This window comes from Convolutriloba macropyga, chromosome 2 (genome assembly GCF_964194025.1).
Source record: "Convolutriloba macropyga chromosome 2, txConMacr16.3, whole genome shotgun sequence".
Classification (NCBI taxonomy): domain Eukaryota; kingdom Metazoa; phylum Xenacoelomorpha; order Acoela; family Convolutidae; genus Convolutriloba; species Convolutriloba macropyga.
The window spans coordinates 59,497,121-59,509,295 of NC_134469.1; the positions used below are offsets into that span (position 1 = coordinate 59,497,121).

General features: G+C 36.4%; 1 protein-coding gene across 1 annotated transcript in view; it reads left to right on the plus strand.

Moving 5' to 3' along the window:
- The window catches only part of LOC142335381 (uncharacterized), a 163,272-nt gene that overhangs the window by 75,503 nt on the left and 75,594 nt on the right, over positions 1-12,175 (plus strand). The window contains exons 8-9 of the mRNA XM_075383843.1: positions 6,984-7,391; positions 10,921-11,255. Of these exons, the coding sequence (XP_075239958.1) occupies positions 6,984-7,391; positions 10,921-11,255 (743 nt within the window). The remainder of the gene's footprint in view (positions 1-6,983; positions 7,392-10,920; positions 11,256-12,175) is intronic.

The window sequence follows — 12,175 nt, forward strand, 5'->3', positions numbered from 1 at the left end:
AGAAAAACACAGCAGTCGAAGGGCCATAAAAATGACCTTCGCTATTAAACTGCACTTTGCCTGATCTTATCAAACTACTTCGAATGCCAACAAACTGAGCAAATTGCATACTTAATAATATTTCCAGCAATCATCTTTGTTGCTAATGTTTCGTTTTCAAAGCTCATTCCTATCGTATTCTGTTTCTTGCATTGCTTTTCATGTACCTGCTGATTGCCGCCAATATATCTCTAATGAAAAGAGGTTCATCTTCTCTTTTGTATACAATTTGACCGGCACAATGATTTGTCAGCCAGGTCGCAGCTTTCAAGTTTATTTGATATTTCATTTTTAATGGATCTCTCTTACAGTTGATTGTTGTTGTGCTTTATATTTCTTCAGTACTGTTGTTCATGCAAAAACTATTATTCTTCTCAGAAATTGACAGCTTCGTTACTCCTTTTTTAATTGACGCAAGCAAAGAGGAAAGAAAAAGGCGTAAATTTGTTTTTTTTTCAAAAGTTAGACTATAGATTTTGTTTTTGGCGTTTTTTGGAATAAAAATCATATCTGCTCATATCTTCGTATTTGAAACCACAAAAATGATAATCATTTTTAAAAATATTTGTCAGGGCCATAATTTTGACCTGAACAACTTTCAATTATTCGTTTGAAAAATGAACAAATGCATTAGATTCTAGACTGGACTGTCTAAAAAATGGCCTCGTATTGATCAGAGCTTTCAAATCTTCAACGATTTGAAATGAGAAGAATTACGTATATGAAAGGAAATGGGGTAAACTTTACTTTTTAACAGCATTATTTAAGCAGCATCAATTAAAAAAAGACAATACGGGCCATAAATTTGACCTTCTTTCTTTCGACAGACTAATCGTGGTCGTTTATTGAATTAATCTGTTTTTTTTTTGCTGAAATATCACAGCCCATTTCTTTGTTTCAGATATTGGAATTAATGGAAAAATGAAAAGAAAATGTCAGGGCCATAAATTTGACCTGATCAGTCTCTTTTTCGTGCGGTCTCGATATCTCAACAGACCTAAGCGTTGTCTTTGCTAACTTTCCTACCAATTTTCGAACAAATACAAAGATCAGAGATTTTTTGCGAGCTTTCAGGGCCATAAATTTGACCTGACAGGTAAAACTGTACTGCTCGCCTGAAGGCTTCTTTTTATACAAAGCTCCGGAGAAAATGCAAGAAGAGATTCGTCAGATTGATGAGCAGTTGAGTATTGAACAGTGTGTTAAAAATTACCCATTGTTAGCTTCGGTAGACTACAGAATCACCGAAGCACTTCTTGATTCGTCAGAAATACGAAGTCATGACCAACTTCATCTTTACGTTTTTCTGGAAAAAAACTATACTCGATCGTTTGACTTTGTTACTCATAAACCTTGCTTTAATGAATTTAAAAACGACACTCAGCGTGGTCATTGTGGTTTTTCAGTTGTCGCAAAAACAGCCCTGAAAAAAGGACAAACAATCGATGGACTAACTGGTGTTGTTGGAGAGATCAACCATGCCCTGCCCTTCGAGATTGACTTTTCCACTTTTGTCTGTCAATTTACAAAGCAAAGTCGTATAATGCTCGGTCCAATCTCATTCGTTAACCATTTTTGTATACCAAATGCTTCCTACAAAATAAATAATTCAAAACCTGGAGTTGTGCGACTGGCAGCATTGCTTTCCATTGGCGAAGATGAGGAAATCACAGTTTCGTATGGTGCAAAATATTTTGATGTTAATGGTGTATCTACCTGTCAATGCCCTCACGAGACAATGCACGTCCGGAAAAATTTCGATCAACGAAAAACAGCAACAAACACGATAATGATATGAAAGCTCAAGTTGAGGTTTTGGAGGACGAGGTTGCACTTGAGGAGCCAGAAGTTGCTGAAAACGTTACATCATACGCGCCACAGGATGCGCATTGTGTAGATAGCCAAATGCAGTGTACACAATCGAGACGCTCTCAAAGGAAATTGGAAAAGTTTGAAAGTTTTTGGACAGACTGTTCAAATGATCAGAAAAGTTTCTCCCTCCCTTAACTGCACGATATGTGAAATTCAAGTAGATGTTGCCAATATGATGTATCATATGAAATTGAATCACCGCTACGAGGCGCAAATACCTTGTTCTTTTTGTGCTCAACTTTTCGTTTTTGGTCGGAGCTTTGTTCGCCATTTCGACAGTCATGTACCCGAGGTGATTAAAAAGCTTACGCACGAGGAAAATCAAGTAACCATTGACAATCCTATGAAAAAACAAGAGAAAACTGCTATTTCTAGTCAGCAGAGCCCGCCAATATACTCTCAGTCTTCTCAACTCCATGAAACGAACACAGACGAGGAAAATGATCTAGTGCTGCACAATCCAGTTTCCGGCTTTGTTCAACTTTTGCCGCTCCCTTTAGGTGATGACGAAATTCTGCTACCGGTTCGCAACAAAAGGAAAATAGAGTTAAATGAAAACAGAACTTCGCTATGTGCTCAAGAGAAGTGTTTTGTTGTCTGTGGGACGGTTCAGTTTTTTTGAGCCACCTATATTTAGATCACTGCTACGAAAAGATATTTAATTGTGTTTTCTGTCCTCGTTTTTATCCTCATGTGAACAGCTTACGCAAGCATTTGACTAAATTCCACTCGAAAACAGAGGGAAAACTCAAAGAGCCGCTTTCAGAAAACTCTCCTTGTGATTTCGAAGAGGTTTTTCCTGCAGAAGACGCTGATGTAAAACTGCAGTTGCTGGAAAAAATTACAAGTGGCTCTGTAGGCGATGATGTTTTAATCAAAGTTCTATCTTCATCCTCAATAACGATTACAAAAGCTTTCGATTTCGTTGAACATTTTGGCGGACTGTTTAGTCAAACAATGAAGTTGATTTTGGAACTTATCAGCTCGGAATCAAAAATTGTCCCAGAGGATCCAACAATTTATTCACGCCTTGCATCGTTGCTCAATAATAGTTGTCTAAAAACTATTAAAAACGTCAGGGACATTCAAAAGTTTTTGGCAACTAAGGAAGTGCATGTTCCAGCTCAAAAAATTTATTTAGGCAGTCGACAAGAAACGATGTTTAAAGATGGAAGGCCGAAGCAGGTACGAATGAAACACAACTTCTATTGTTGAGCAAATTTTGGCTTATAATAATTTTCTAAGAAAAATGACAGACGGCAACTTGCTGGTTGATTTGCAACAGTGCAAAACGTTTGAAGAAAACGGGACAACGAGCAATTCCGAGCATCCTGCTGAGATAGAAATTACATCCTTTTCTTTCAAACTATGTCTGCAGCTCTACTCTGATGATTTTGAACCAAGTAATCTAATTGGTTCGCGCAAGTCCATTCATAAAGTTACCTGCTTCTATTGGATCTTGAAAAATTTGCCTCCCTGGCTCAATTCGCAAATAAATCAAGTAAATGTTGTTGCCCTGTGCAATACTTTAGATTTGTGGAGATATGGATATAAACCCGTTCTTGATAAAATAAGTGATGACCTCAAAAAACTTGAAAGACCTTTCAATGTTTTAACGAAAGGCGGTTCTACGATATCAGTTCTCAGTTTACATTTTTCTTTCGTTGCAGACAATGCAGAATATCAGTCTGCATTGGGTTTTGTCAAAAACTTTGCGAAGGTTTTTTGCTGCGAAAGATGTTTTGTTAGCGCTGAAAACTTTAGCAATTACCTCATTGAATCAAGTTGTCCGATTCGTAAAGTTTCGAGTTTCGAGCGACATTTCCAAAGAGCGCAATCCACACGGAGACCATCAAAAGGCGTTAAAGGAAAATGCTATCTGGAAACCAGTTATTTTAGTAGTTACAGGAACTGGACGACAGATATACAACACTTTTTGACTTTCAGACTTCGCGATCTCAAAGATCACAGCATACGTGGAAAATCTGATCAGATCTTCACTTTGTTCAGATTTCTCCCCTTGATTATATGTGACCTAATTCCAGAAGTCAACGAACATTGGCAATTTCTTCTTCAATATTTTGAATTGGTCAACCTGCTTCTCTCTCCGTCGTTTCTCGAATCTGATCTCGCTATCATGTCCCATCAGATTAGTAAGCAGATAATTTTTTTCGTGAGATCTGTAGCAGCATATAACAATAAAGGGTGTGGACAGAAAAATAACATAAAGTATTTTTGCTGTGTTAACTTCGATTCCCAACCTCACCCTCTCGATAGGGCTGTAATCCTTTGTTTTGAAGGAGTTTCGTTTTAGCTACACACCTGCGATGGTTTAAGCGCTTGTTTCCAGAGCAACCAATAGTGTTCAAACAGCACCGGCTACTACACTACCCGGCTGTCTTAGAAAAATCAGGACCTTTCATACATCAATGTGTTTTGAAATACGAACGCAAACATCAGTTTTTTAAGCGACTGGCACATATTGTTTGTAATTTTAAAAACATCTGCAAAACTATGCTTGATCGCCATCAACTGCAGCAGTACGTTTACTGGAGATCACCTAAAGACCTCAAAGGTCTTGAGTTTGGACCAGGAAAATTTGTTTCGACTCGTGTTGCTTTTCATGAGAAATCTCTAACAGTTTTCAAAATGCGATTGGGCTTCGATTTAGAATGGATCTACGAATGTAAGAGAGCCCTGAGATGCGGCATATGGTTCAGGTGTCAAGATGCAGTCTTTGCAAGCTACAATTGCGAAACTGATGAACCAAATTTCCTGAAAATTGAAAAGATTCTCAACCTTTCCGACGAGCTTTATTTCTTTGGTTCGTACTTGAAAACGTCAAAATTCTCTGAACAGTCTCGGAGTTTTCTTGTTTCTGAAACTTCCAGCATTGATCTCCTGAACTTCAACTCCATTTTTGATTGCCATTGCTATTCAATCCATCGGTGTTTTGACCAGAACTGCCTCTTCGGGCACGTTGTGCTACGTAATAGAATTGCTTATAACAATTTCCCTAGTTGTGTCAAAAACATTAAACTTTCCTAACTGATTTTCCTTCATATTTATTGCTTGAACTGTTGATAACTCATTTTTTTAAATTTATTTTTTGTTCTCTTTTAAAATTGCTATTAGCTCGTCGCCTCCATTTTTTGAAGTGTTCTAAATTGTTGGGCCATAAAATTGACCGACTTGAACTCTTTTCGTGTCTTCTCTTCTTTTCTTGCTATTTGGTCTTGGCCTCCAATTTTCTGAAACAAATTTTTTAAAAGTAATGGTGGCAAAAATTTTCTCAATTGTTGGGCCATAAAATTGACCAACTTGAATTCTTTTCGTGTCTTCTCTTCTATTTCTTGGTATTAGCTCGTGACCTCCAATTTTTTTTGAAACAAAGTTTTTAAAGGTGATGGTAGCAAAAGTAATCTCAATTGTTGGGCCGTAAAATTAACCAACTTGCACTCTTTTCGTGTTTTCTCTTCTTTTTCTTGCTATTAGCTTTTGGCCTCCAATTTTTTGAATAAATTTTTGAATAAGTTATGGTGGCAAACGTGTTCTTAATTATTGGGCCATAAAATTGGCAAACTTGAACTCTTTTCGTGTCTTCTCATCTCTTTCTTGCTATTAGCTCGTGGCCTCCAATTTTTTGAAACAATTTTTTTAAGGTTATGGTGGCAAAAAGTGTTCTTAACTGTTGGGCCATAAAATTGACCAACTTGAACTCTTTCTGTGTCTTCTCTTCTATTTCTTGCTATTAGCTCGTGGCCTCCATTTTTTTGAAACAATTTTTTTAAAGCGATGGTGGCAAAAAGTGTTCTTAACTGTTGGGCCATAAAATTGACCAGCTTGAACTCTTTTTGTGTCTTCTCTTCTATTTCTTGCTATTAGCTCGCGGCGTCCAATTTTTCGAAGAAAATTTTTAATGTTGTATTTTTAGATGGTAGTTAGAGACGTACATGAATAAAATTTCTCCTAACAGCACAAATAACAAGTGCTTTTTGGGGCGACCGCCCCTTTTTTTGAATGAGTTTTGTACAAAAGCAGTACATGATTTGTCATATGAGATCACTTAAAGAATCATGTGCCAACACACGATTTTTCAGTTAAAAAGTGACACACGAAAAAATTGCAAATTACATGATATTTCGTATGAAATCACACGAATCTCTCGGGTTAGCCTTCACGAGTTGTCACGTGATTCACACGATTTTTCACGTAATTTCTCATGTAAAGTCACACGAGTTTTAGTGTGAGCCCACATAATTTTTCGGGGTTTTTCACATGATTTTTCGGTAATTTTTATGCAAAAAATCGTGTAAAATTTCATGTAAAAATACACGATTTTTCGTTTGTAAAACCCCCAAAAAATCACGTGGGCTCACATGAAAAAACGTGTGATTCTACATGAGAAATTACGTGAAAACTCGTGTGAATCACATGAAAACTCGTGAAGGCCAACCCGAGAGATTCGTGTGATTTCACACGAAAAATCACGTAAATTCCAATTTTCTCGTGTGTCACTTTTTAACTGAAAAATCGTGTGTTGGCACATGATTTTTTATGTGATCTCACGCGTGATCTCACTCAGAGAGTGTTGTGGCCAATTTTAATTGCTCTTAAGCAAACCAAGCGTGGGTAATTAGGTCAGTAATTGCTTATGTTCAGACGAAAAAATGGCAGTAATTTTTGATGTTCAGATTTTCAACAGGCGGTAATTATAAACGCTCAGAATAAAAACAGTCGTATTTTGTTCATTTAGTTAGATCAGAAAATGCTAAGGGTATGCCTGTAGTGACTCATATCCAGCGTCTATGCCAAATACTATGTAATGTCAAAAAGTGACATGAACATAACTAGGCTCATTGGAAAAAAACATAATGTATTTGTTCTGGTATAGCACTGATTTCAAATGTGGTTAAGTACGGGCGGCTTTAAAAAAAGGAAATTTGCGCCATTGTTATTTTACAGTATACCGCATACTGTAATACGATTTATTTTATGCAGTAAAATATTGCTTAAGATCATGCAACGCTCTTGTTTGCGTACTTTCCACCTATAGGAGTAAACTGTTTCAGTCGTGAAGGGATATTCGGGAAACGTTCGGAATCAAATCTTCGGACGACAGTTAACTTTAGACAATAAAGTTCTCTACATGCTCAAAAGTGAAATGAACCCAACCTCCCGATCCCTATGGGACCAGAACGCAGGCAACTACAAAGAGCTGATTTCTACCGTATCAAAGCTGACTGGTGCCTTAACTGTAAAGAACCAGGTTGGCAACTCAGAAGTGAGCATAGTGAACCTGGAGAGGGCTGTGTTGGAAGTTCAACATATATTTGAAAAGTTGCTCTTTGAATCGGCCAACTTAGATCGAGAGAGGGCTCGAGTAGATGAAATGCGCGCACAAATCAACATGGCGGCCCCTGACGAGATCACGTACTCTGTTACATCATACGTAGTGAACAAAGTACTAAAGGACAAAGGTAATTGTTTTATTTGAAATCAGTATCAAGTTTGTGTTGAATATCCCTAAACCGATGACAAGATGTGCTAGAAAAATCACATCACTTTTACTGTCACTGCTGATTGTGACCATTTGTAGAACGAGGACCAAGGAACTTTTGCTCAAATATGTAAGATAATTGTTCCGACCTACTTTAGTGGGGGAGGAACTATATACTCAAATGGTTTTTTTTGTTCAGACAATTTTAGCCGATCGATACAATCCTTGTAGAAAGTTGTGAGTGATATCATTAGAAAGCCCGTCCAGCATAGATTATGGAATGAAAAAGATTTTTTTAATTTTTGCTTTTTGTTGGGAGTTATCGAGCTTCGAACTTTTGTTAATATTAGACGTAAATCAACCGCTTTTATTCACATTTTCGGTGTTTTTGACAAAAGTTTTGTCAATTTTGCTAAAATTGTTAACTGTAGTGTTATTTATTTTATCTCTAAAGATAGAGGAGGGTTGCTGAATTGTTCGATCCGAGTTATTTTTGGCTAGAATCTATGCTAAGTTTTTCAAAATTCAGACATTTTTTGTCAAAAAAGGGACCAAATTTGTTTTTTAGCCTTTTTGCTTCAAATTTGCTTTTAGTAGACACCTTAAAACTGCAAACATATTCTTCTTCAGCTCAAAAAAGAGCTAGTTGTACTCCAGTTGGCTGTAAGAGTCTTCTCGAATTACGATTTTGCCAGTTTTTCGAAAATTTAATCTCGATAATTAAATAAAATACATTACTTATTTTTACCAAACAAAAAAATTTGTTTAAAAATGATCTATTTCGCAACTGTTCGAACAATTGAGTGCTTTTTTAGACTCGGATGGGGGGCGACCTTTTTTTTTAAAAAAACCATTATGTAATTGTTTTTTATGTAATTTACTCACAAGAATATCTAATCAGGGATCAATTAAAATCAAATACTAATTTCAAAAAACGAGATCCGAGGTGACTATATAATGGTTTCTGAGTTCAGCTCATAGTTTTATGGCTCTGACCAATTGTTATCATAAAATATTTCGGATTTCTTGAGTTTTGCTTTCAGTTGTTTTAATTTTTGGTAGCCCAATGACTGAGTGTCCCCAATCAAAATTCCAGTTAGCGTTAGAGTAGGTGTAAATGAATCTTGATAATTCTTTCAATTGTTATCTAATGTCTGCTATCACTTTGAATATTTTTGCTTTAAATAAATATCGGTGAGTTTTTGAACTTTTGCAATTATTTGATCTTATTTTTCTCAACTTCTGGCGCAGTCTCAGTAAAAATAGGCGGAGACCAAATTCTTGTGAGTTATAGATTAAAGTAGGTTACGGTTTTATATTCAACAAATGTTTTCCTTGTTTTGGTACTTTGCGCTTTCAATTTTTTTTATCTCTGAGTATAATTGTTTATTTGATGTTCATTTTGTATCCTTGTCGAATTATCTAACTTTTGATAAGTACAACTGAATGAAAATATCGCAGAAAAATTGCACAGCGTTGTAAAAAAAGGCAGCTGGATATGTTTTTTTAAAAAAATCTTTTTGGTCTTGAGACACAGTTATCTATCAAGTTTTTGTAGATTTTGTTTTCGCCTATGTTTATCTTTCTTGTTATTGTTGTACGCCATATGCCTGATAACTAGAGTTTTCAATTGTTTCCCCAAGTTTTATTGCTCAACCTAGTTAAAGATTTCAGTTTATAGCTGTTTGTTTAAATGATTTTCAAATTAAATGTGAAAGAATTTTAACTGTTTCTTTTTTGCTTTCATTTTCGACACCATGTAACTCTATCTCACTAATTAGACGTCTCTGTGAATTTTGGTAATTCGAACGTCTTTTTTGCGCTTGGTTATATGTAGTGACGGATTGCTCCCACACTTTAGTTTCTTAATATGTTTTCGAGATATCTATAGTGTTCAATTTTTGGGTTTCTTCTTGTTGTCAATTCTACGTTGTCCTTTTAAAAGGAAGACTTGTCGATGTTGAGATAGGGAAAAGTGATTATTTATAATTCCTGCAGGTAACATCATATAATTATAGTGGCCGAAGAGTGGGGTGTCGTAAAAACGTTAGAAATTTTGGCTTCCCTATGTATTTGTTGTTATTTTGAGGAATCGTGACTTAGTCTCATTATTAAAAGGCCCAATTGGCTTCCCGAAGTTTTGCAACTTTATCCATCGCTTTTAATTAAAATCCTAAGTCTTTTATGGCATTTGAATTTTTTTTCAAAAAGATATTTGGGTTTTTGAGCTTCGTCATTTTTTGAAAACAGTTTTTCAGTCGATTTGTAGTTCGGTCTCTGTGAAAAAAATGACAAACCATTTCCAGTGAACTAATAATTAATCCATAACTGTTTTATTTTTAAACATTTGTTTTTTTTTGCTCTTTTTACTGTTACTACGAGATTACATAAAATATTTGAGATTTTTATATATTTGTACAATTTAAAGGTCTTTTGTTTTATTTTTAATTTATAACAATAATCATAAGTCCATTGGCCTGGAAATTTTGCGCAACTGAAAATTGTATGATGACATGTCTGAATTGCTTCCTATGAAAAATTAAAAAAAAACATTTTTGTGTATTCAGTTTATATCTATTGACATTAATAACTGTTAAATTAATTTTTTTCAAAAATAGAAACGTATTTTTGGATTTCGCACCTCTTTGCTTTTTTTGTCGTCCTGTTAATCAGTCGCATTGAGGACAGGTCCCCTATCTTTTCTAATAGGCTGAATTGTTTTGTTTGGATTTTAACTGATGAGAGTTTGATTTTGTTATGATTTTTTATTATTATATTCCGATGGTCGTTAATTGAACGATATGTATGTTTTTGAATCTCTTCATCATTTGGTAGCCAATTAGGTCAAAAATGTGGATGAGCGGGGTCGGAACTTTATGTGCGTACGCACATTACCGAGCCTCCTTGTTGGCATCTTGATTTGAAAAATACCGCATTATTCCTCCAAATTTTTCAGTAACTGATGTGAGGGTGAAAAATAATTTGTTATGGCGTGCTATGTTTAGTTCGATAGCATAAAAGTGAACTTTATTTTCAGTGTTGTTTTACGAATCCAAAGCTGGCCTTTCAAACAGATTTAAAAATTAACTAAAAGATAGGACCTTTTTTGTGAAAGCTTTTAACCATAAAACGGTTCATAAACAATTTCTACGGTATTTTACGGCAAGCAAGGGGCCATGAAAGTACAGAGTTCTGAATTTTCATGCGCAGAAACTTTGTTTCGGAAATGCAGGTGGCCCTTTGGAATGTTAATAAGCCGAACTCAAAAAGTTTTATGATCGTTGTATGTAAGTTTCCATAAAATCGATTTCCGTTTCCACAAGCCGTTTTAGTAATGCTATTTTTCTTTTATTTTGTTTTAATCTAGACAGACTCTTACAATTTTCCGGCCTAACCCCTTTTTTATGCAGTACTGCCGGCCTTATCACCAAATAACAGGAAAATTCCTGAAAAGCTCTTCTTCACGCGTTACTTCGTCAATATAGGGCGTTTACTAATGGTTTGTACAGGAAAACACGTGACAACTTGTCTGCTTTGTATGCACACCTGTCACGATGATTGCCGAATTGAACAGGATCAAGACAAATACGGATGTGTAGCTATGAATCCAGAAGAGCCGGAGTTGAGTAGACATTGCATGAAGTGCCATCAACACTGCCACTGGAAACAGCACTCTAACACGGAGTACATTGTGGTGTACGAACCAGGAAAGCCGGAGCAGAAGTTGGTAAAAGATTCCTTACAACGGTACTCAATTCTGGAATCAGACATTCAAAGGGGGGAGAAACTGGTGGCTGCTTTGAAGAAGAATGTAGCTGATCTCCTTCTTCAAATGATTTCACAGGTTAATCTTCCCGGGTTGAATTTTTACGCCCAAATTGACGTAAGAGTGGGGCTGCAATGGGAGGACTTTTTGGAAAATGTAGCTAAAAAAACTTACATCTTTTTGGGCTGCATTGGGCTTCCAACGCGGGTAAAATGGTGTAAGAGTGAGGGGGTAAAAGACAAACTAACCGCCCACTCTACATCTTTTTGGTCTGTCAAGGGGGGTAAAACGATGTAAGAGTTCGGGGGTAATGGATAAATTACCCCAGAACTCTTACATCGTTTTACCCCCTGGTAAAACGATCTAAAAGATGTAAGAGCGAGGGGTTAAAATGTCTTTTACCCCCTCACTCTTACACCATTTTACCCCCTTGGAAGCCCAATACAGCCCAAAAAAACGTAAGAGTTTTGAGCTGCATTTTCCTAAAAAATCCTCCTGTTGCAGCCCAACTCTTACATCATTTTACCCCCTCAATCTTACATTGTATTAGCTCTCATACCTGAAGACTGCCAGTCTTGAACCCACAAACCCTGTACCCTCAGCTGCGTCACCTTAACCTCCAGACCATTAATGCTTGAATAACTCTTGACGATCTATATATAAGAATAAAACTTGTTACAATTGCTCCCTCTCAGTAAATTAACCCCTCACTCTTACATCATTTTACCCACTCAGAACGAATTACCCTCTCACTCTTACACCATTTTACCCCCCCCCCCTTGGAAGCCCGACTCTAACATCATTTTACCCCCTCTGAACAAATTATCCCCTCACTCTTACATCATTTTACCCCCTTGGCAGCTCAAGTCTTAGCTCATTTTACCCCCTCTGGACAAATTACCCCATCATTTTTACACCATTTTACCCCCATGGCAGCCCAACTCCTACACCATTTTGTCCCCTCTGAACAAAACACCCCCTCACTCTAACACCATTTT